Source organism: Varanus komodoensis, unplaced genomic scaffold, assembly GCF_004798865.1.
Source record: "Varanus komodoensis strain SLA01 unplaced genomic scaffold, ASM479886v1 scaffold15, whole genome shotgun sequence".
Taxonomy (NCBI): Eukaryota; Metazoa; Chordata; class Lepidosauria; order Squamata; family Varanidae; genus Varanus; species Varanus komodoensis.
The window spans coordinates 13212090-13236978 of NW_025335440.1; the positions used below are offsets into that span (position 1 = coordinate 13212090).

General features: G+C 41.1%; 1 protein-coding gene across 1 annotated transcript in view; it reads right to left on the reverse strand.

Moving 5' to 3' along the window:
* Window positions 1-24889, reverse strand: part of LMBR1 (limb development membrane protein 1) — a 73684-nt gene that overhangs the window by 41881 nt on the left and 6914 nt on the right. Inside the window, exons 2-4 of the mRNA XM_044424698.1 lie at window positions 15489-15561; window positions 5196-5235; window positions 1040-1179 (exon numbers count right to left, since the gene is read on the reverse strand). Of these exons, the coding sequence (XP_044280633.1) occupies window positions 1040-1179; window positions 5196-5235; window positions 15489-15561 (253 nt within the window). The remainder of the gene's footprint in view (window positions 1-1039; window positions 1180-5195; window positions 5236-15488; window positions 15562-24889) is intronic.

Consider the following 24889-nt stretch of genomic DNA (forward strand, 5'->3'; position numbering starts at 1 on the left):
ATAATTAGACACTGGTCTGCACAAGCCATTCATCCATGTATTTATAACAATTACATCCCACTTTCCTTTCAGGACACTTAAGGCAGGATAATAGCCCCCATTTCATCCACAATCATGTAGAATAGGTTATTTATGTATTTATTTATAAAAATCTGTATGCTGTTCAATTACTTGTGTCTCTGGACAGCTTACAGCATAAGCCGTCCATACGGATTAGGCTAAGTGTGTACTCAAACCTGTATCATTCTAATCCTAATCCAAAGCTCTATTAAACTACACTACCTCTCTCAGCTTCAAGGCAAGGAAACTGAAAAAACCCTGCCTTTCAAGTCCAGTTTAATCATTTTATTGCCAGACTGCCATCTGGTATAAAAGGGACTTTTATATAGATTCCCACACATCAGGCATTACACCTGAAGCACCAGGGAAAAGAGTATTGCAGGAGATCTGTGACTACCTCAGAAAATGGGGTACCCTAACCCTTATAAAATGACACAAGAACTCTTCACTGGCACCAAGCAGCAACTTTTCCTGAGTTTCCTTATTCCCATATGAAACTATAACGGTAGAGGAGCACCCTGCAAATCCAGTGTGGATCACTGAGGGTTATCTAGAATCATACTTTTATCCACTTATAGCATTAAAAAGATTTCAGCCCAAAACCACTCCATTCATATATGTATCAGAAGTGCTGCCCGTTTATTTAACTAAGCTTACAGTAACTAAGTAGTCCCACGGACTCTATGTAGCTAACAGTACGCTCATTATTCTACCCTACTGCGTATCCACAAAAACCAGTTTTAATTTTTTTTAAATTATAGCAATTCCAAAAGACGTACAACCTCAGGCTCTTGCAAGCCCCTAAGAGAAAAGATCATTTCAAGCTGATAGACAGATACCTGTCTCCATACTTAGGATGGAAAATCTTTCCTAGGATATTCTGCATGCCCTTGTGGAAAGATTGGAAGCACAGATAGTGCACGTAATGAGAATGTTGTGCTACAGTCAAGTAGCAATATTAAATAACATTCATACTAACCATGAATTAGAGAGCCATTTAACCACTGAATATAGTAGCTTTGTGGGAAGGAGAGCAGGATCTCATTGCTGATAATTGAGAAAGGCAGAAGAAGAACGGCACCAGCTGAAACAGCAAGAGTAAATGTACTCAAGAACAGCCTGAAAGTCAAAAAGATGCATTATAGTTATTTCCAATACAACAGTCCAGAAACTAATCGAAAATTAATGCAAAGTTCTCTTTTTACCACTATTTACAACTAACAAATATTATTTGTAATTATCTTTATTCAATATGCAAAATTTAATATTAAAAATAGAATGGAGACATTCTAGAGCACAAAGTCATTGCATGCCATTTGTATAAACCTTCCTTGCCTGTTAAAGCAGGCAAGGGAGTGAAGACCAGATATGAACATCCTACTATTTCTAGATAGAAGTAAAACTTAAGGAAAGCAATATTTTAACCATATGTATATGTAACTCAATTAAGTTTATATCAACTTTTACTGTCCTCACTTCTTTCTATTGCTCTCTATTCTATTGCATGGAAGCTGCTCAAAGAAAAAAAAATGTTCTCTTGCACTTTGGAAGGTGTGTGCCAAACTGGGCTCCACAATAAAAATGTGTATTGGAGCGTTTTTAAAAATGAATTTTTAAAACACACAAGGTATTTAGCCATTCGGTGAATTTAAAAGAAAAGAGTGGTAAAATTTCTTCTTACTGCACTTTTCTGGATTCTGAAGACCTGAGGATGGGTATTATATACCAACACAATTTGAGCTAAAAGACAGTGTTAAGGATTCCAGAAAACCTGAACCCTTTGAGAAAGCCTACAGAATGCACTAGTAACACTGAAATTTAAATCTAGGATAGGTTACATCTCACAACATCCAATTTTCAAATGGATTAAAAATAATTCATAGTATTCATTTGCACTTCTTAATTCTTACATATTTCTGCATATTCAAGAAGATATTCAATAAATGTAAGTGAAGTCACAAAATAGGATTACAATCACTTGCAATTCCAAAAAATTGTTAAAAATAAAATATTATAAGGCTAATAGTCTAGCAAATTTAACCATGCATCTAAAACACAACTAAACTATATTTAAGGCATAGCACTAAACAATGCATAGAAAATATACACATACAACATGCTTAGCCCAGCAAATAAAATCTCTCATGGTTAATGGAAGCACTCCCTCTGCTGTAGCATGCTAGTATTACCAGAATATTGCTATTTCATGCAGGCTGAAAAGTTAAGTTAGCATGTAAGTGAATTCAAACAAAATTTGTTTTGCAGATAAAGAGCAAAAAGGGGAAAACGCACTAGGAAGGAGGAGGAAGAGGAGGAGATGAAAAAGACAAAGCAGCAGACCACAGCAACAAAGACTCAAGGATAGTGCAACTAATTCTGCATGCACAACAGGACTTTGGGGAAAGATTTTTTTCAACAGAGTTCCCTTAAGCTTAATCCAGGACCCTCCTTTCCTCCCTTGCTACCAATATTTAAGGGTAGTTCAGGGGAAAACAGCCATTTGCTGACAACATTTGTTGAAAATTTACTATGGAGACCCAAAAGTCACAAACTTCTTTAGCATCACAAGATTGCAGTCCCTGGGGGACTGATGGGGTACAAACTGCTCCTTCCCCGAATACTCAAACTTGTCCTCTCCTGCTCCAAAGGCATGGATCTATGCCATTCAAAAAACCAAATTCTAGCTGAGCATGACCAAGAGAGCTTGTGGGTTCTCTCACACTAGAGACATTCGAAAAGAAACTGAACAGTTATCTTAGCGGGATGATCTAAATTAGTGCCCTGCAACAGCAAAGGGGTTGGACACAATGGCCTTAATGGACGTTTCCAACACTAGTGTTTTACGATTCTATCACACTAGGCACAACACAAGCACCTTTGGCAATAAAACTTTAAATTGCCCTCTCACAGGCACTTCAAAATCATATACAATTACTTTAAAGGTCTCTCCAAATATTTTGGCATTGCTTAAGTGAAAATGCAACTTCCCTGAGGACTTCAAGGTCTCCACCAATGAGGAGAGAGTATCTTAGGGTGAACTCCAGAACTGAATTTCACTCTAGCAAAAGGATACAGAGTTTAGTGGACATTTTTGAAATCTGGAAGTTCACAAAATAAGTCATTCACTTTATTTGCATCCTACATCAAAATGAATCTTCACCAGAAAAATAGGCTTTGGGCTATCTCAAAAAGTGCATGTGCCAAAGATAGGCAAAATTACACCATGGTTTTACATGAAAAAGAAGCTGTAGAGTTGTGTCCCTTGTGTAAACCCACACAAAGCATCAGCTTGCTAAATTGTTTCAAAATTCACTGCCTAGAAATCAAATTTGCCTACAATTCACACAACATACTAAGCAAGAGAGAGCGCACTTTCTCTGGGGTGGTTTACAAGCCAGCACATTGTGCACTGACTCTGTTAGGGGAAGAGGAACACAGGTCACAGGCATTGGAAGGCCAGAACCAAGGTGATCGGACCCATTCCTCACCTGCAGAAAAGAGTCTCCTCCTCCCTTCCCCATGCCAGCCAGCACTATGGTACTGGATCACATCAGGGGAGAAGAGACACTTCCCCACTTCCTTTTGGCAATGACCTCTTAGTTGCACATTACTGGGGCAGAGGTCTAGAAAGGTTCTGTGGCAGCAAAATAAGCACAGAGGCTACATGCTGTTCATCTTCACATATCTCAACCTTTGCAGCCTTGACTATATTAGGAATGACAAAATGTTGAATACCATGTTCTTTAACCAACAACTCACTTTCTTAACTACAAATTTTCTCTTAATCTGTAATTAGCAACACATCCTTCTCCTCTTGAAAAAAAATATTGATGACCCTGAACACCTTGGTTTCCATTTTCTTTCAAAACCAAAACCCATTCTTGTTTAAGGCAAGATGTCTACCAACATTAAAATATATTTATATACCCACTGTTGTACTTTTGGAAATGTTGCATATCTGTTGAATCCACCTTCAACATGGCCACTCAGCATGATGGAGACTTTAAACCCAATCCTAATGGCTAGGGGCACCAGGCAGGCACACACACAATTCACCTTGCAGAAAAGGATAACTTGCACCCTTAAAATGGCGATTATATTGAAAGGAAAAAATAGAATGGCCATTCTCTTAAGAAAACACATAAAATGGGCCAGTGGGATCTGAGAAGAACCTAGAGGGTCCCAAGGGATCGTGGGGCCTAGGGGTCACAGAGGGGCCACAGAGGCCATGGGAGATGGGAAAGTTCTCACCTTTCATCTAACAAAGAAATTATGTCACCTTCTCTCATCCTTCAGAACTGTCCTAGTCACTTCATCAGAATCTACCACAATGTAAAGACCATGTTGAAGCAAATAAGTGCAACCTTATCAGCAAAGTGTTGCATCAAATTTCTAAAGGCTCCTCGTCACTAACCTGGATAAATAGCCCTATATGTAAAGTACTGGCAAGACTCACTGAGAAGGGGCCACCACTGAAAAGACCTTCTCCCTTTTACTTGCCCCATTTTACAGGGACACCTGGAGTGGGTCTCAGAGGATGACCTAACGTCAGGTAGGTAACCATGAAAGAAGACCATTCTTCAATTAACTGACCCAAGGTATTATGGGCTTCAAAGGTTAAAGTCAACATTTTTAATTGGGTGGAAAAGTGGACTGACAGCCAGTGTTTTTGGCAAAATACTGAAATAGTAATATCACATTATCTAGCTGACATATAAACCCAAAAGGAGAGTTTGGGTTTAAAGTTGTTTCAATTTCTTAAAATGCTTTGAAGTAAGTTTTAAAGAAAACAGGCTGAATCCAGAACAGTTATGGAACTGAATTCCTATGAACTTAAATGGAAAGCACAACTAAATCTGGAACCAGTTCAGTTTGAATAAGGAAAAAGTATATTCAGTTGCTGCTTTCACCAGGCTATTCTGCCCACATTCACTGTACCCACTGTCATAAGCATTGTTAAAAAGCTTCCTAAGCAACTTACAATTTCAACATCAACACTATCAAATATGCTTATTACAGCACTGTGAAACAGAGAATGAGATGTCTGCAAAGCAATACAGAGTTGTTCTTCTACATAATATTATTGCTTTTATATTCGCATAATACTGAAATTATGTATTTAAAAATATACATACGATATTCTATTGACAATAGCATCTTCATCCTCTTGCTCATCTGAAAAACATAATTCTGCATTAAATTTTAGTACAGAGACATGTCCATTTTTACTTCTTGTCTAATATACAGAAAAGCTAGACATGATCAGATGAAAATTGTACTAGTATTTCATTCCAATCCATACTGCTATAAATCAACCTTTGTATGTCCACATATCTTCAATTCAGGATTTGCCAGAATTTACAAAAATACTATTCTTCTTGACAAACAATGAGTGCCTTTACAAATTCTATGGCTGCCCTCCTCAACCTTTCAACCTTAGGATGAGTTGAACTGCATCTCCTATTATCCCCAAACATCAGACACTGGACAACTGCAACATATGCAATTCCTAATTTCTTAACAAACTGTACCATTTTCTACTTTAAGACCATGAAATGTTTTATCTATAACATGGCATAAACTTTGATTATGAATTTGAAAAAGCTACAGATTGAAAGATAAGGTGGAGGAAGGTATGCAACTATATATGTTATTGGGAATTTATGAAAAAAATAAGATAGGACAAACAACAGGGGAAAGTAAGGAAAATAAAAAATATTTCTGGAATTTTGAGCTTTATATAGAAAGCTCCTTTAATATATTCTCAAATTAAAACGATAAAGATATTGTGTAAATTGCCTGCTGAACATATGTAATTCAGTAAGTGTATTAAATATTTACTACATATTTAAGAAAAAAGAAATTTGAATGTTTAAAGGAGTTCATTTTAATAAAATGGTATTTTAATTGCAGTCAGTGTTATCGGGGCAATTATATTTTACTACCTTACAGAAAGCAACTACAAGTTAAATTTTCCAAATCAAGGACAAGCAGAGATATAATAAAAGTAGAAAAAGGAAAATAACATTGTAGAATACAGAAGAATTTTATTACCAAGGCTGCTCAGTTCTTCCAACTCAAATTAACATAATATAATACAGCCCTCTATACTGCCCAAAATTCTGTTCAAAGGGGCTTCCTAGCTCTTTGAAGGCTATTTTGAGGGTCCACTGGGGAAGAAGGGACATAATCCCCCTAACCAGTTCCACTGATGTAACTACTTCTTGTCACAAGCAGATACAACAGAAAAATCTATAGTTTCTTTAAAAACTAAGAAACTTGGAAAATAAGAATGCATGTAATGAAATTAAGAAGAAGAAATACATTGCATTATAAAGTGAAGTTTTAATACTGAAATCTTGTCAAGCTTTCATTTTTGTGGATACCAGATATCTGCGGTGGCGCCTAAGTTATGGAATGCGCTCCCCAGAGAGGTCCGCCTGGCGCCGTCGTTATTTGTTTTTCGGCGCCAGGCGAAGACCTTTTTATTTAAGCAGTATTTTAAATGTTAATATTATTGAATTTTATTTGGCCAGGGCGGCTTGTTTTATAGTGTATGTTTTATATTATATATTTGTATTTTATTGTATGTATTTTAAAATGTTATTTTATTTTTTTGTTGTAAGCCGCCCCGAGGCTTCGGCGAATGGGGCGGCATAAAAATGTTTTAATAAATAAATAAATAAATAATAAAATAAGTGAACAAGAACTAAAATAGATGAAATGGATATATTGAGTAACGCACCATACATATGAATAGTCATAAAAACGATAGATCAGTTTAGCTATCCAGAATCTCTATTTGTTTAGACTACAATCATAAGGCCAGGTATACCAGTAGGATCTTAGTTATTTGCCTATTCGAAAGAAATCCACATACTACATGTTGGCAGATTGGTAGCTAGGTGGCAGCATGACACAGAATAGCAGCTTTCATTTTGACAATCCCATAAAAGATCAGCTAGAAAAAAAATACTGCATCTACCTCCCATCTCTAAATGACACCAAACAAACTACTCTCCTGGAGACCTGTTCTCCCCTGCAGAGGAAGGCAGAACGCGCTCCAACGGAGCAAAGCTCAGGGAGCCAAGGTTTCGTTTGGATGCTTCCTGACAGTCAGGACCCCGAGGGTGTGGAATGGGCTTCCACGGGAGGTAGTTGAGGCCCCATCGGTGCGGGTGTTCAAGGATAGGCTGGACGTTCACATGGTGGGCATGTCGTGAGCGGAGCCGGCTGGTGCCAGAGGTCAGACTAGATGGCCCGGGAGACCCCTTCTGACTCACTCTGTTTTCTATGTTTCTATGTTTCTAAGCTATTCTGTAGAATGAATTTCCAACTGAAAGCCTTTATTATGTTAATGCTGGCCAGCCTGCCCGGCTTTGAAGAAGAAAAGCAGGTTGCTTACCTGTAACTGATGTTCTTTGAGTGGCCATCTGTGCATTCACACATATGGGTGCTGCGCCTGTGCAGTGCCTAGGCCGGAAGATTAGAAAGCTAACGGTTTTCGGTGGGAAAACTCCGCTCCCTCCCCGCCATGTGGTATAAATAGAGCGGAGTGTCCGCCATTTTACTCAGTCTTGAAGATCGAACGTTCGCCCTCTAGAGGTTGAAAATAAATCACAACAATCATTTTAGTATCCTAACAGTACCGATGGATATTAGAGTACAGTACTGAGAGGAAAAAGAAAAACATCCACTCACCAACACCGAGTGGGGCCGGTGGGTGGGTTGTGTGAATGCACAGATGGCCACTCGAAGAATGTCAGCTATAGGTAAGCAACCTGCTTTTCTTTGTCGTGGCCTCTGTGCATCACACATATGGATGATTAGCAAGCTTACCCAAGTTGGAGGAGGGAGGTGTCGTCATCGAAGAACAGATGAAAGAACAGCTCTGCCGAAAGAGCAGTCTTGCCTGGCGCATATATCAAGCCAATAGTGCTTGGCGAAAGTACATGCCAGCCCACACAGCAGCCTTGCAAATATCCTGAAGCGGAACCCCTGCGGCAAAGGCGGATGAAGTCACCACTGCTCGAGTGGAGTGGCCTTTTGGAAAGACAGGTAAGTCTATTTTTGATAGTTGGTAAGCCAAGACAATAGGCTGGACAATCCAATTAGAGAGTCTTTGAGATGTAATCGGTGACCCTTTATTATGGTCCGAGTACTTAACAAAAAGTCTATTGGAGCAATGGAAGGGCTCTGCACGGGATCTGTAGAAGGCCAAACAGCAGCGAACATCAAGCGTGTGAAAAGCCCGTTCTACTGGATTCGATAGTGATGGAAAAAACACCAGCAAAACAATGTCTTGACCTAAGTGGAACAGCGTAGCCACTTTAGGGAGAAATGAAGGATCCATGCGAAGAATAACCTTTTCCTTATGGAAATTTAGATATGGTGGGTCTATGCGAAGAGCACAAATTTCACTTGCTCTCCGAGCCGGTGTCACTGCCACAAGGAAGGCCGTTTTCCAAGACACTAGGCGTAGGTCCACAGTTGCTAAAGGCTCGAACGGTGGCTTAGTAAGCGCTTGTAGCGCTACCGAAATGCTCCACGTTGGCATAGCAGGGCGGACAGAAGGATGTAAATTCTGTAATCCCCTAATGAAGTGTCGAACCAGCGGTTGAGAAAAAACTGATAAACCATGAACAGCGCCACAATAATGTGATATGGCGGCTGTATAAACTTTAATGGATGATGGTCTAAGTCCCGAATGATGCAGTTCCAAGAGAAATTGCAAGATATTGTCGACTGAAGTCATTCCAAGAAGAAAGGAATGGCGTTCTGCAAAGGAGGAGAATCTTTTCCATTTAGCCGCATAGGAACGATGAGTGGAAGGTCTCAAAGCAGATTCAAGAATTGTCCGAATTTCCTGGTCAGTAGCCATCGGTACGGAAGCAATTGTTGTCGAACCCAAGGTAAGACGCAGCTGTACAGTTCGTTGAACAGGTTCCTTCGTAGAGTAAGATGTCGTCGGTACCGTCTCAGCAAGACGGTTCAGCCGATCCGCCATGCCATCAGCTTCAAGGAGGTCATATCTGGATGCCGAACTGCTCCGTCCTGTTGCGTCAACAGTTGAGGAATATTTGGAAGGCGAAGAAACGTTCCTTTGGATAGATGCAGAAGAGTGGCAAACCACGGCTGCCTCGGCCACCATGGAGTTATTAATATCCCTGTGGTGCAGTGTTGAGCTATTCTCACCACCACCTTTGTTAGAAGTGGGATTGGAGGGAAGGCATAAAAAGTCATGTTGGTCCAAGGGACCATAAGAGCATCCCCCATCGCTCTGGAACAGTACCGGGCACACACCCTGTTGTTCTGGGTGGCAAACAGGTCTATTTCTGGGTAACCCCACAAGCAGAAGAGCTTCGCACAGGTTTGTCTGTCAAACTCCCACTCGTGGGTTGTTAACATCTGTCTGCTCAACATATCTGCTTCGATGTTGTTGGTTCCTGCCAGGTGAATCGCTATGAGCATTATGCCCCTCAGTATGCACCAATCCCAAATGTCCATTGATAGACATGCTAGGACTGGTGATTTTGTGCCGCCCTGCTTGTTTATATAGAAGACAGCACGTATGTTGTCCGACACAATCTGGACAACCTGACAGCATAGCACAGTCTCGAGAACCTTGAGGGCGTTGAAAATTGCCTGAAGTTCAAGGACGTTGATGTGTTTCCTTGCTTCTCGTCAGATCCAAGTGCCCTGGACCCGAAGTTCCGAACATGTCGCACCCCATCTGATGAGCGATGCGTCGGTATACAGGGTTGTCGTTGGCTGAGGCAGTCAAAATGGGACGCCGATGGAGAGGTTGGTTGACATAGTCCACCAAGTCAGAGTACGGAGGATCGTGAACGGAATCCGAATCAATTTGTTGGAAGAATCCCGTTGCGGGTGAAATGAAGCGTTGAAGAAAAGTTGAAGGGGCTGCATACGCAGTCTGGCATATGGGACCATGGCAACTGCAGCAGCCATGTGTCCCAGTAGTCTCTGAATGGATATGGCTGGAACTGTCCCATGCAGTCGGAGTCGATGAATGTGGCTGCATAAGATATCTCGACGTTCCGGAGGAAGGAAGGCTATTTCCCATATAGAGTCGAGACGTGCTCCGATGAAGTCGATGACCTGCGTGGGAATAAGGGATGATTTCTTGTGGTTAATGCAGAGACCAAGATCATCGAGTAGAGCGCAGGTCATGTGTATAGCAGAAAGGAGACCTTGTTTAGTCTGCGAAACGATTAGCCAATCGTCTAGATATGGGTATATCTGCACTCCCCGTGTTCGTAAGTACGCGCATATTGGTGTCATACACTTAGTGAAAACTCAAGGGGCCGTAGCAAGGCCGAAAGGCAGAACAGTGAACCTGAACATATCGGAGCCGACAGCAAAACGTAGGAAGCGTCTATTAGCTGGATGGATAGAAATATGAAAGTAAGCATCCTTCAAGTCCAGTGAGGCAAACCAATCCTCTCTCTTCAGTAGCGGAAAGATATTCTGTAAAGTGGTCATCCGAAACTTTTTTGGGGTGATGTACTTATTAAGACTTCATAAGTCCAGAATCGGACAAAGACCACCGTCCTTCTTCAGGACCATAAAATATCTGGAGTAGAATCCATGCCATCCCTCCGAGCGGGATAGTTGTCGAATCGCGCCCTTGCGAAGCAATTGAAAGACTTTGTCACATAACACCGATGAAGAAGGTGTAAAACAAATCGGGCTCGACAGAGGGACAACATCGAATTCTATCCTATACCCGAACTGAATGATAGATATCACCCACCTATCAGATGTAATGGACTCCCAAATGGGGAGTTGGCCCTGGAGCCGGTCCCCATAAGGGAGAGGGAAAGGTGGTGTTGGAAGAGAGAGGATGGTTCGCCGGGACCGTCAACACTGGCGTTTATCGACATCGAAACGTCAACGGCCCTGGGAGAAGCATTGTGGCAGTTGCTGCTTTCGACATTGTTGTCGTTGCTGGTACTGTTGGCGAGGATGGTATTGTTGGCGATAGGAGGAACGAGGCCACTGCCACTTACGCTTCTGTTGGGGAAGCTCCATGTGGCGCGCAGTCATACGGGATTCATGTATAGCCTTTAGTTTGCGGTCGGTCTTTAGGTGGAACAGGCTGGTACCATCATATGGCATCTCCTCGATCCTCCATTTCATTTCTTCAGGGAAATTACAATTGCGCAGCTACGCATGTCGGTGTAAAGATATGGCATTGACGAGGGCCCTTGAATCAGTGTCTACATGGTGCCTTGCAGTAGACAACTGTTGCACTGCCACCTGCATCGCTTCTTTGATGAGGACTCTGGCGAGGTCTGCTTGGTGGTCTGGGAGGGAGGAAGCAACATTACCCAATTTTTGCATAATAAAATACTGGTAACGTGCCAGTGTTGATTCGTAGTTCGATATGTGTATGCCGAGCCCAGAGGCCGCATAGACTCAGTGCGCGAGCATATCAATCTTCCTCCCCTCCTTGTCACGAGGGGTGGTATGATCCCTGGACTCCCTGCCTTGGGAGGATTCAACCACAACAGAGTTCAGTTTCAGGTGGCGAAGTAAGAAAGGGTTTATCATCCTCTTGATCTCTGTACATGGCCTCATACCGGCAGGATGTGGCTTGTGGTCGAGCTGGTTGATCCCATGGCTGAACCACAGCTTGGCATAGTGTAGTGATTAATGGCAGAGCTATGGCTGCAGACTGCTCCCCTCTCACGACGTCGTAGAACTAATCCGTGGATGGGTCGGCTCTTTGATGGGCTTCGATTTCAAGGGCCTGGACGAGGCGGGACATGAGTTCTGAGAAGGAAACATGTGGTTCATCAGGTGAAGCAGGCCCTTGGGAGGAGATCACCACATCGGGGGATGTAGAGTCGACCTCTGACTCATCCGAGTCTTCCCCGTAACGATGACGGTCACTAGAGGATGAAGTTTCAGGTGAGGTCGGACGCCCTCTCTCCATGCGCCTGGACATGGATGGTACGTCTCCTGGGACTGATGGTGATCTATGATCCCGAGGATAATAAGGATAGGGTCGATAGCCACCCCAGCCGGGATAGGCACCATATCCGGGCATTAACCAGTCCTCATCCCGACGTTCAGACAAACGGCTGCGTCGCCGAGGAATCTGCAGGCGGCTCAGTTGTTGGCATTGGGGTCGGAGAACGTTCCCTCAGTGGGGAGTCTCTAATTTCGCCATCAGTGATAGACTCCCGAAGTGGCTCCTCTGTTTGTTGAGGTGGCACGCTCTCAGGCTGGATAGTTGGCCTGAGGGATCCCGGCGGAGTCACCTGCATGGCTGATTGCAGTGCCGGTCCCGAGGGGGTCAGTACTGAGGCAGCTGTCGGTACCAAGAAGCCTGATGAATCCGAGCCCCAGTGTTTGGGGCAGTTGGGTTTCTTGCTCTTGCGAGCAAGCTTGTCCACCGTCTCCTTCCTGGGTTTTTTATGGGTGGAAGGTTTATCCAAGCGCTTCTCCCGCTTCTTAGCTGGGAAGGAAGGCAGCAACTGGGCCTCCACAGAAGTGACGCCTTCGTCCGAAGGACGCTGCAGAGGAACGGCGGATGATGAAGTGGGGTGCTTCGGTGGGGCGCTCGCGGTAGAGCGCTGAGAAGGCGCGGCCAAAGAGGAACCAGGCCGTAACAGCAGTTGGTCCGATTGCATTAGGGCCTGGTCCCAGAAGAGTTTTCGGAGTTGGTTCTCCCGATTCTTCCTCACTTGCTTGGTAAAGGTCAAGCAGTGGCCGCACTTGTCAGTTCTATGCCCCTCGCCAAGGCAGAGGAGGCATAGATCATGCGGATCCACAGATGGCATTTTGGATCCGCATTCAATACATCTGCGGAATGCCGCTCGCTGTGCCATCGCGAAAAGAAAAAAAGAACACAGTATAGAGGGTAAGATATTTTGGGGGTTTCTTATAGAAAATGAAGAATGGAAGGAAAAACAGGAAAGAGATACAAACTTGGAGTATAAGGTAGGAAGAGATAAAGTGTAAAAACGGACAGTAAGCACAAAGCACAAAGATCTTAGCGAGGGACGTTAACAGGCACAAGGCACAGTGAACAGCGGTCGCAAAGACTGAGTAAAATGGAGGACACTCCGCTCTATTTATACCACGTAGGGGGGAGAGAGAGGAGTTTTCCCCGCCAAAAACCGTTAGCTTTCTAATCTTCCAGCCTAGGCACTGCGCAGGCGCAGCACCCATATGTGTGATGCACAGAGGCCACAACGAAGAACACTGCAGAAGTCAATACCAAAACAAGCAAAACAACTGCAGAATACTGATCCTGAGGGGAAAAAGTGCTTAATGCTAAATAGTTAGTTGTAAACTGAATACCTCTCCTCCTCTCTAAATTGAAATGAGCAGCCACACCTTCAGGGCAGATTGTTCTGCTCAACAGCCAAGTTAAGATGCTTCCCAGAGGAGCACCCTCTTTACTCTGGGATTAATGACACTACAGCCTTCCTCAGTAGCATGCTCACTAAGCTTACCCACAGTAGTTGAAACTGACTGATCTCAGTAAACATCTGTTTTATCTTAGCATTTCAATTGCAGATTCTAACACCTGTTTTTCTGACTTCAGCATCTGTTCCCACATCTTTTGAAGGCTTTTTTATAGAAAGACTTGTTCCAATCCCTACAATACCTTAATAAGAGTTATTAACACATAGCAAATTTGAGGAAAAGATGACTATAGCAAAGTAAACTCTGGCTCCCATCAAAAGGCAGCATAGATGATGGTCAACAATATAGAACGAAAGGAAAACAAAGAAACCTGTGAACAGGCAAGAAGTTGTCAGAGCCCAACAAATCGCGAGGTGAGTAGGAGAACTTCCTGATGCACTCATGATGGCAGCCAAAGGAGAGCTGAGATCTCAGTGGGAGCCCTGCTGAGACACTAGTCACATCAGGGACCAGATTCCCACCAAATACTAATTAATCAGCTTTGGAATTTTCCTGAAAATCTCTCCACCCATGCACAAACAGCCCGTATGTGTGATGCACAGAGACCTTTCAGAACAAATGGGACAGGCACCTGAAAAACAACCTCTCAACTACGTAAGATTCATGCTATAAGGCAGGAATCAGTTACCTGGAGCTGCAAGTGATCACTGGGGCTGAAACACTTTAACAGCTAGGACTCCCCTTGTTTTGCTACTATTTACCACAAAATCTAATTTCCACTGGCTGGAGAACACTAGAAAAAGAGCTGTGCCTGATCTTGATTCTGAAAGTGTTAAGGAGAGATGGGGGTTACATTGGTGCAATGACACAGCAGGTTTTTGTGAACAAAATGGCCTCTTCCTAGTATGAGAGATTTGGAAAACCTACAATCAAACGTGACTTTGAGCATTGGATAAACCATTTCACCCATGGATAAAGAGAGGGAGAAATCTCAAGGCTGACTGACTTATTAAGTTGTCACCGTTCCTGTTGTACTGAACTTTAGCTGGAAAAGGGAGGGCAAAACAGTAGCTTACATCCCTGAAAAAGCAGGAGGACAGAGAAAGTGGTCAGATTCCTAGCCAATTACTTCCATAAACTATAACAGCTTTTTGGAGTGCACAAAATCCCTCAACCCCCTAACCTGTTGCCAAAGAAAAGGAAACAGGACTTGAGCTGAAAATCTAAAAGACCGCTCTGAAAAGGCAATTGGGCCATAGACTACCTGGCCTGATTGTGCTAATACAGCTTAGAAGATGGAAGGCAAGAAGAATTAAAAGGGTCAGGTGTCTGCCAAAAAGCTGGTATTGCTCATCTATTTGTTGGTTTGCCTATTTGAGTTTTCTCTAGGAGAGCTTTGCTGGCCAAGACAAGAAAACAGGTTATCACTGGAGATTTCAGGAGATATTTTAATTCTAATTTTCCAATCTCTAGAGAGGGGATCTATAGGTTTAATGCTGTACAGTAAGCAAAAATCACAGGCCAATACATATTCAATTAATCTATAGCTGTGAAGTTGTGTATGTAGGAAACAAATGCAAATTAAGCAGAAAAAACAGTCCTACTAGACCACACGAATATAGTCTTATCTCATCCAGCATACTACCTCCCAGAGCAGCCATCTAGATACCAACAGGAAGCTCACAAGCAGTCCGTAAGGACAAAAGCCTGCATCCATTGGTTCTCCTACTAACTTGCATTCCAGCTAGGTTATCTTACAATGTGGTAGGTTAAAGATTGGAAAACTTCTAATATGAAAAATGCAGTTTGGGAAAAGGAAGGAAAGTGCTGTTGTGAAACGGTCAAGATGTCTGCTCAAATTCAAGCAAGATAATTGCTTATAGTATAAACTGACATGCACACTTCCTTCTCACTACCCAAACCTTCAACGTTTTGGCATATTGATAATATGTCTTATTCACTACCATATCACCAAGAGCTTATTTCCTATTTGTATCAGAGCCAAGATATGAATATAAAATAGTTACCTGCTTTCCTCTTGTATCTTCTGATAATGAAGTAGGAAACAATATACAGAATAGCAAACAGAAGAAAGCAGATCTGAAAGAGAAAGTTTAAGAGGGTCACATTATATAACAAGCAACAATTTATTTTTAAAGTATTAGATAAGTTAGGCGAAAGCAGTACATTGCTAATGTACTATGCTTACTTGCCTATTTTTCTGCTCCTCTCTCAGTACTGATCGCACTGCTGCAATGGCCACAAACAAGGAGAAACGATAGTGCAAAAAGCTAGCTAGCTAGATTTACTAGTTAAAGAATATACTTAATAGGGCCAGGTTGAAAAGACATCCACACATTCAAGAAAACGCAACATGTCAATCTGCAAGATGCCTGAAGGTCTCCAGCTTCCCAGTGGAATATGCCAGCATACTTCTCAACTTGTTTTGCTTGTACAACACATTTGCAGATATCGGCATCTGGCAACTACCCAGAACAGGGAGAATGCAAGGACGGCACAGTAGCAGTCAATCAACACACAATGGTCCAGTTCACACATCTTGGTAAGCCAAACTGGGGGATAAACCACTATGTATTGTTTGCTTGCCAAACCACTTCACTGCTGACAGTTGGGACACATGGCGACTAGGTGTGGCTTGCTCCTTCTCAATCCTCCAGCACACTCCCAGCACGTATCCCAGTGTTCTCCAACATCCTATTCTGCCTCATCCTGACCCCTAATCCACTCCAATTGTGACCCCTTTTTGGAGTCCTCAGTTTGTTTGCAACCTTTAAGCAGCAGGGAAAAACAGCTAATTGGCCTGAAGTCATGCGGCTTCCCACAAGCTGAAAAGGGAAAATAGTCCTTTACTGCAGGCAGGGGGATCCTCCAAGCACACCACTCCAAGCCCGCTTTCTTTCCTGGCATGGGTGGTATATACTTTTTCCTGCCTAGAACTGGGGGCAAGGCCTGCTGAGGGAGCTGCAGCATAATTCAGTTTGGATTACTTATGAGTGAGACATGCTTGCCTCTGAATGGGTTTAAATCCGAAAGTATCACATTTTGGCCCTGCTTACTTTGGTCACACCTACAGATGGAATGCAAGCTTCAAAACCTTTTCAAATTTGGACCATGGACAAAAAAAATCCTTAAACCTGCTTTACTGCTACTAGAGTATTTAAGATACTGGCAGAAGCAGCAAAGGGAAAGCAAACCAGAAATTGGCAGAACAAACCAAGGTCGCCTTTCTTTTCTACATTATTGACTCTGGTATGCTTAACAAACCTTTGGTTTAACATTATGTGTGTGAATACAATCAGTTCAGGTGCAACCTCAAACTACGCTATGGCATTCTATACACAAACAGCGCACTTATGAACAAACAATACATACAACACCCAGGTGTTATTCAAAGTATAGGGATACAAGTGCCTCAGCAGAAAAGGCAGGACAGAAATGATTAACAATCGATAAAACTGCATTAAAAGATATTTTAACATTAAACTGGAGTCAAAGACATTTTATTGATTAAAACAACAACAACACTGACTTAATTAGAGTACATCTGAGACAAATGTATAGGTTTTCTTGTTTCCCAAGCATAAGGCAGGTCTTAATTTGAGCATGATGGTATCCTACAAATATACTAATTTGCATTTCATTTTCACTCAATCTTATTAACCGTGCTTTCACTCAAATTAGCTGTCCGAAATGCCAATGGCCAGCTAGATCAAATAACTGGTCACATCAGCACTCTGCAAGCCAACACTTGTCAGCATCTAGTAAACCCTTCCTGGATCAGCTCATCTTACCCAGCACTAGTCATGATAACTCTCTGCAGAGTACACTCAATACCCCTTTCAGGCTCTGGATTTCCAGGGGAAGATAAGAAAAAAAGGCTTAAGAGTTGTTTATGGAGAGACAATTCTTATTTACAGCTAATTGGCTAACACTTCTTAAACTCCCATGCATGAACACATGTGGATTAAAGATGGCTTCGGCAAGTCTAGTTTGACTGGAAGCAAGTTCTGAATGAGCTCTTTCAACCATAATTATAGATGCATACTCCAAATTAAATTATTGTGATTTAACACACAATTATTTCATTTTCATGCAAGGAACATATAGTTCCATGTAGAGATATGCACAGGCAGTCATTTCTAACTTCCAGCTGAAACCATCCCTAATCCCAGCACTGCAATTTTTAAACTGCACTTTTAGGGCACAATAAATAATGGAGATATGAATACTTTCTCATGTGATGCTATGAAGAATAGCTAGAACTATTTCCATTTATCTTCCACATGGTAACCCCTTTTCAGTTATTCATTAATTTCATTAATTAATCCATAACACCCTATAGCTGAAGCTCTCCAAGCTGTTTACCTTAGCCAGAGATATGCACAAGCCATGCCTAGGAATATAAATGATTTAGTGAAAAACTGGGGAAAAACAGAAAACAGCAAGTTTGCCCAAATCCCAGGAGAAAAGGGGTTTGGTCTGAATTTTTCTGGATTTTGTTCTGCACATTTCTCTGGGTCTTTTGACCCCACTTCTCAATTCTAGACATGCCACTGAAATGTACAAGTTACATGTGTTATGCACTTAAGAACACAACTAAGCACTTGATAGGTCAAAGATTCTACCTTTTCCAGCATCCTGTCACTATGATTAGCCAAGCAAACTTAAACAAAGTCTGGCAGCAGATGCCATGCCTTGTTCTTCATAATGTTTCATTATCTAGTTCACCACAGGCTGCATACTATATATTCTTTAGCAGAACGAAGACGGATGTCACCGGCAATGTTGGGAGCACATTCCAAGCAGACTGTGCATGTAAAGACCAAAACTGTCCTACCTCATCCTTTCCCCCTCCTTCACGATTCAGTACTCTCATATATTTGCAGTGGAAAACTTCACCTAAATCTGGCACTCCTGCCATCCCAAACATGGAACCCCAAAGCCATCCTTAGAAAAGTGGTCAGGGACTACAACCCTGTGCCTCTTTGTGTAATGTATCCAGGCACCCCTCCCCCAAAAAAGGTAACCTGGAGGGTAGCAAGGAGAATCCTGGAATATAGGAGGACTGGTAGGTGATACAGAAAGTATTTTGTCTATGCTGTGGGTGTGTGTTATCTTTAAAATAGAGGGGGAATGCTCTTGTCTTCTTTGCTTTAGTGCAGTGTGTGATTTGCCTGGTTTTGTGTATGCCTGGATTAATTTTGTGTGTGGTGAATGTTTAACCTGAGTTTGGCAGTAGGAAACAGCATTGTTTTACCTGGGTCTTTTGTGCATATGCACATGTATATGGTTTGCCTGGAGTTTGTTTTTCATAAGGCAGTGTGCACCGTTGTTCTGCCTGAATAAATGAACTTAGGCATTAATTCTGTCTTGTACTGAGATTCTTGGGCATTTTTCTTAAAGCCTCTGCAAAACAGATTGCCTTCCACAAAAAATGTGTTTTGTAACAGGTTACATCCACCATGGCAGTTATTTGGGAATGGACAACCTACATAGCTGCCTTTGTATGAGAAGGCTCAGGATACAATCAACATTTGAAAGTTGGGATGCCTTGAGCTGTTTGGAGGAAGGGCTGTATACAAATGTGATAATCTTCCCAATATTCACTGGAAACATGTAATTTGTAAAAACTAAAAAAGCAGGGGGAAGAGAGAAGCACCAATCTTTTTTCAGCTAAGAATTTAAGAAATGTCTCACAGTCCAGAGAGAGGTTTTACTATATGCGCTTAAGTTTTGCCAAGTAATTTTAATTTTCTAGTAGCTATATTAATCTCCTATTTCCCACTGGGACAAAAGCCTCCTTTCTACTGGGTAGAAAGTCAAATGCAAATTTTAATTTTAAGAACCAGTCATGCAAATGCAACACATTTTTCTCAGGGAAACAGAAACAGAGATTCAGAAGTGGTCTCCCAGGCCATCTAGTCTGACCCCTGGGTCTAGTCGGCTCCACTCAAGACACGCCTACCATGGAAGAATTATTCCTGAAAAGAAGTTCTATGGAATGTCAGACTCAGGAAGTACACACCAGTCCTTCAATACAGGACCACTTCCCTTCATTGGAATGCTATCAGGAACTCACACTAGCTCACTACAGTTCCCATAACACATATTCCCCAAAATGTTATAATGGCAACTAACTCCAAATGAGAAAGTGGATGTATATTATCCTTTGAGAGTGCTAGTGATGCTTACCAGAACTGAACAAGGGTATTTGTGCCATCTTAATCATGTGCACAGGCTGTTTCAATACCACTTAGTGGTGTTCCTATGTCTTCGCAGTATTGCTTTAGTTGTCTGGTTGCTCTTTAATGTTTTTGTTCTGAGACTCCACTCAGTAATGAAACAAACATCTCTCTTTCACTCAGCTGTTACTGCATTTAGGAATAGGAGATGAGACCTTCTAGATCAGATCAAAAGTTACATCTACCCTAGATCCCAATTTCCCACAGTAATCAACCAGATGCTTCTAGGAAGCACACATGAAAGCCATGAACACAATAAACTTTTGAAAGAGAAGTAGCTCTACCAAGTAACTTGGGTAACATTCATTACAGAAAGGATAATAGACCAAAAATCTAAATAGAAAGGAGGCTATTGCAATTAAAAAATGAAGGCACAAAGTTGAAGAAGATACCTCTTCCTTCCTACTTCAAAGGCTAAGCCTTGGCCTCCTTTCAAAGCACCCAAGAAATGTCAGAATAAAAAGGATATTCGCTTACTTATAATATTTTACTTTAGATATAATTTCTAATAAGAAAAGTCTCCGATGTTCTAAATGAAGGTTGCAGAAGAAACAACTCTTCATACTTCCTTTGTAGTACAGAGAAACTTTTGCATCTCCATGGTAGAGTCAACCGGAAGTACAAGAAACTCAGTCTTCTTGCTATACTTCTTTGAATGCTGCTACTTCAAACTAGGAAATCATTTACTTTAACTTCCTGACTTTCACTAGGAAATGTTAGTACCAGCCAAGCAAAACACACACAAACCCCAAATGCAGACTGTTTATTTAATAAGCCTAACTGTTTTTCAGTGCTAGCTACTGCCCATTCTGACACAGCTGAATTAATCCGGCCATTCAAAATCTCCAATCTCATAATCCAGCCAATACATTTTCATTTTGCTTCCCCCAACCTCCAATTCCAAGGCCTTGAAGTGGTACCACAACAAATAAAAGCTACATACAGAGAAATCCTTAGATGCCACCCACACAGAGAAAGATTAGGAAGAACTCAAGAAAATTGCTTAACTCTCTTCTGTTGTAAGAATTAGCTTAATGTCATTATTATGAATACAATTTACATTTTCTGTTTACATCTTTAAAAACTAGAACACCCAAGAAGAGAAATAGTGGGGTATTGAAAATAAACTGAAGATTGATGGTTATCTAAACATTTTCAGTGCTGCTATATTTACACAGAAATGGGCCACAAACATATGATTCTAAAATGCATGAATTCTTAATATTGTCCATTGGTAAATATGCGTTGAACTAGACTGTGACAGAGTTTGGGAATAACAACAGACTAAAAATACATGGATTCTACATCAATGCCTTTCTTAGTAATTCTCAGTGGTACAACTATTATGCCACAATGGCACTGCAATATAGCACATATTAAAAGGTCTGAAGCCAATTATAATAGTTCCTCAAACCAAAAGCAATAAATATAATTACAATTAGCAATTTTTCTATACAGCAGATGGAATCAGGCTTATCCTAACACAAGAGTTTTCTCATGAGGAACTACTTCTATCCTTCAAAGCCATTAGGCAACTAAACAAAATAGCTACATGCAAGACCTATTCCAAACATCATAAATAAATATATGCTACTCAAAGATTTGAGCAAAGAATATGAAATCTAAATTTCTCTTTCATTTGCTGATGCCTCAGAAATTCTTCAGAAAGGAATACAGGGGCACAAAGTTCTCAGTTTTCTTTGCTTATGAACTGCTTTAATTTTAATTAAAGATAGCAGTAAATATGATACTTCTATATTACAAAATACAGAACTGTTGTCATGCAACACCTGGAGTTGCTAAGACCTTGGATCAAATCTCACCTTGGTCATAAATCTATTAGCATGGCTTTAGAGGGAATACCCACTATTCAGGATCTGAATGGATCCTGTAGGAATGGATAGTAGGAATGGATAGTAGGAATACAGTGCAATGTCACCTCCTTTTCCATCTTGAAAACAAATTCTGACAGAGAAGAGGAAGTATAATTTCACTCCATCTCCACACCAGCAGACTAGATTTGGTGTAACAGTGAAGAGGCACAAGTCTAGAAAAACAACTCTGTTTTCCCCAGCCAGATCATGATTCAAAAACATTCCCAATTTCTATGTCCTCTGTATTTGTGACAAACCATGACAGAGTTATTGAGGTAGGAACAGCCTCTAAATAATTTTCTGATTGATTGGCTGAACAACCGAGATTATAAATGTAGCTTATTCCATTAGGAAAAAAATAACCCATATCCAATGGTGACTAACTTCTATTGTTCTCAAATTCTCAACATATGTGAAATTCTGTCCTCTGTCTTTGTCTTCCAAATAAAATCTACCCTGAACCTGTTCTAATCAAGAATGTCCATATGTAGTATGACACCTTAAATTATACTCAAGTAAATAAACTAGTTAAGTTTGGGTTGAACATATTTTTATTTGAAACTCTGAATAAACCTTCCCCTTACCTTCTCATCCCAAATACACTTGCTTTTTCATCAGAGCTCACTTTTTATACATGCAAAACTGCACGGCTGTTAAAATGCAGCAGAAGAGGTTCAGGGAGGCAGAGACTGCCTCTATTTTTTCTACTCTACAATGGATGCTCATAAGCCTCCGAGTGCAGCACCTTACAAGAATCAAAACCACCATCAGTTGAATTTCACCCCAGTGACAGAAAAGCACCAATTTTTTTTGAACCATTTTGAGTGTGTATTATTTGTACCACATGCCAAAGATTTACATAGAGTATTTTATTAACTCAACACCAGGAACTATGGTTTAAACTTTAGTTCTGACAACCAGAATTCTGTGCACAAGCCACTAAATTTATAGCTGTAATTATTCATCTTCATAGAGGGTTATTATAAATTGTTTGATAGATACTTGCTGCCAAATCTGAATTCTCCTTAGAAATACCTCATTGCAGTCATCCATTGAACTGAATCCACACTTCATCTTCAAGTTCTAATCCAAATGAATTTCATCATGACAACATAAGAAAAATGTATTATTCATAATCAAGTATGCTTTAAAAATGCTAAAGTGGCAGATCTGGTACATCTCTTTCATCATTTACCCAGCACACAATCACTTAATGACTAACTTCACAGTACTGCTATAAAAAGGAATTCCGTACTTGAATTTCTTGCCCTCCGTAAGAAAGTGTGTGGAACAAGTTCTCTAGCATAATGTCATACATAATCAGGTTGATTTGCTCCTACATTATGAGGATAAGGCTAAATTTGATATTAACCATACTTTGAGTTAGACTGACTAATCTGTTATGCAGGACCCAGCTATAACAAGAAACTAGATGAGGAAAGCTGTTTAAAACTGAATCCAAAGACTGGGTCATGATGACAATTCTTGTGTGGATACCTTCTAAAGACAGAGTGTTTTACAGCACTACATATAGGAACCCTATATACCACAGTGCCTAGGAACTAATTACAAAAGTGCTTAGGAATGAGAGTGTTATCATAGAAGTAGGTTAATTAGCACATTATCACTGTAGTGCTGGCAGTTTATTAGTGACAGATGATGCAAATATGTCTTACCTAACAAATCACATACATAGGTGATTGCTGTTAATATGACTTCAGCCAACAATTATCATCCATAAACAATGCTCTTATTACATGCAATGCCAAAGGTGCTAGGTCAGTACTGAAGCACAGACAGGTATTCCTATCTGTAACATTTGTGATGTACATTGATTAACACAGTGATTTAAGAAAAATATGGAACCAACCAACTTAGATTACAGCATAGTCATTGTATAGTTCAAAACTAGAGGAAAATGTTGAACACAGTTTGAGTCTAATAACTTAGAAGAGGAAACCTCCAAGTAATTATGGGATATGGGGAAGAAAGGTTGTTCAAAAGAGGCTATGATCCCCTTTCCTGTCCCTGCAATAAATCATTTGCTGGGAGGAACGAAAAGAGGATCAACTGAACCCAAGTATCTATTTAGCCCCAATCTCTTTGTAGAGAAAAGGAGGTCTCATTCCTCTATCACAGAAGTCATGATTTGTGCCAGAGAACATATTCTTTAAACAAAAAATCCCCTTGTTCCTGCACTTGCTTTGGAGTCAACTGTGAAAAAGGAGAACTGAGTTGGCAACTCTACAGAGGCTGACACCATAGCCTGAAAGCACTCCAGCCATAAATACCCTACCTGGCAACTCCTTGTTCTTACTGAACAGGAAGCAGGATAGCAGTGGCTATGTTCACTGAAAAAAAGCAAACACAGTTCTTTTACATTAGCCTAGGACCAGCAAATTCACAATACCCTCTACTGCTAAGAATACTGATCAGTGGCATATGGAAGTATGAACAGCATCTATCACTCAGGCAGATCTGGAGGAATTTTCCTGATAATGTAAGGAACTCCTGAATCAATGAAGATAATTTATTATTCTATTCTCCCTTAGGGTTAGACTACTAGGATGTCTCTCCACAAATATCTTCTTTAAATATAGATGAAAACAGGTTAATCAACAACTGTTTAGCTTATATAGCCTGCACAACCTATTCACCTCATGATCAGTTTGCAGGATTTGGCCTTCCAACTTGTAAAATGTTGGCAAACAAATCAAGCTTCCTAAGCATAGACTCCATGACCTGGTTTACATGATCAAAATAAACTACCATGGTGTCATAAGCAGGTCTCTCCCTCTCTCTTTTCCAATCCAGCAGACTCAGATGAAACTTTAGAAGCACAGTCCTTTTATCAAATCAAACAGGTTACCAAGCAGTATAAATCAACTTAGTGTTCTCTTTAAGATGTGAGAGAAGCATCTGCCCATCTAAAGAGTTGAATCCAAACTGAGATATCCCCTACTTTGCTCCCTTTCCAAAAAGATTCTGACTCCACCTCAGGAACACCTGGCAACTGGTCAGCTCATTTCACCTGCCATCTCCTGAACATATCAATGAACTCCCTTCCAACCTGCTCCCCCACCGGTTCTCAAGTGTCTGCCTCCTTTACCAAGGAAGGCTAGTTCTCTCAATCTGTGTGAGAATCTTCAATGGGCAACCCTGAAACTGCAAACTATGCCTCTCCACCTCAAAATCAAACACATCTATCTGAGCAGACTGTAACATGCTAGAGCTGGGCCTCCTCTCTATAGTTGACTCATTTAAATTGCAGTGCATGCTGGGCACGTTTTC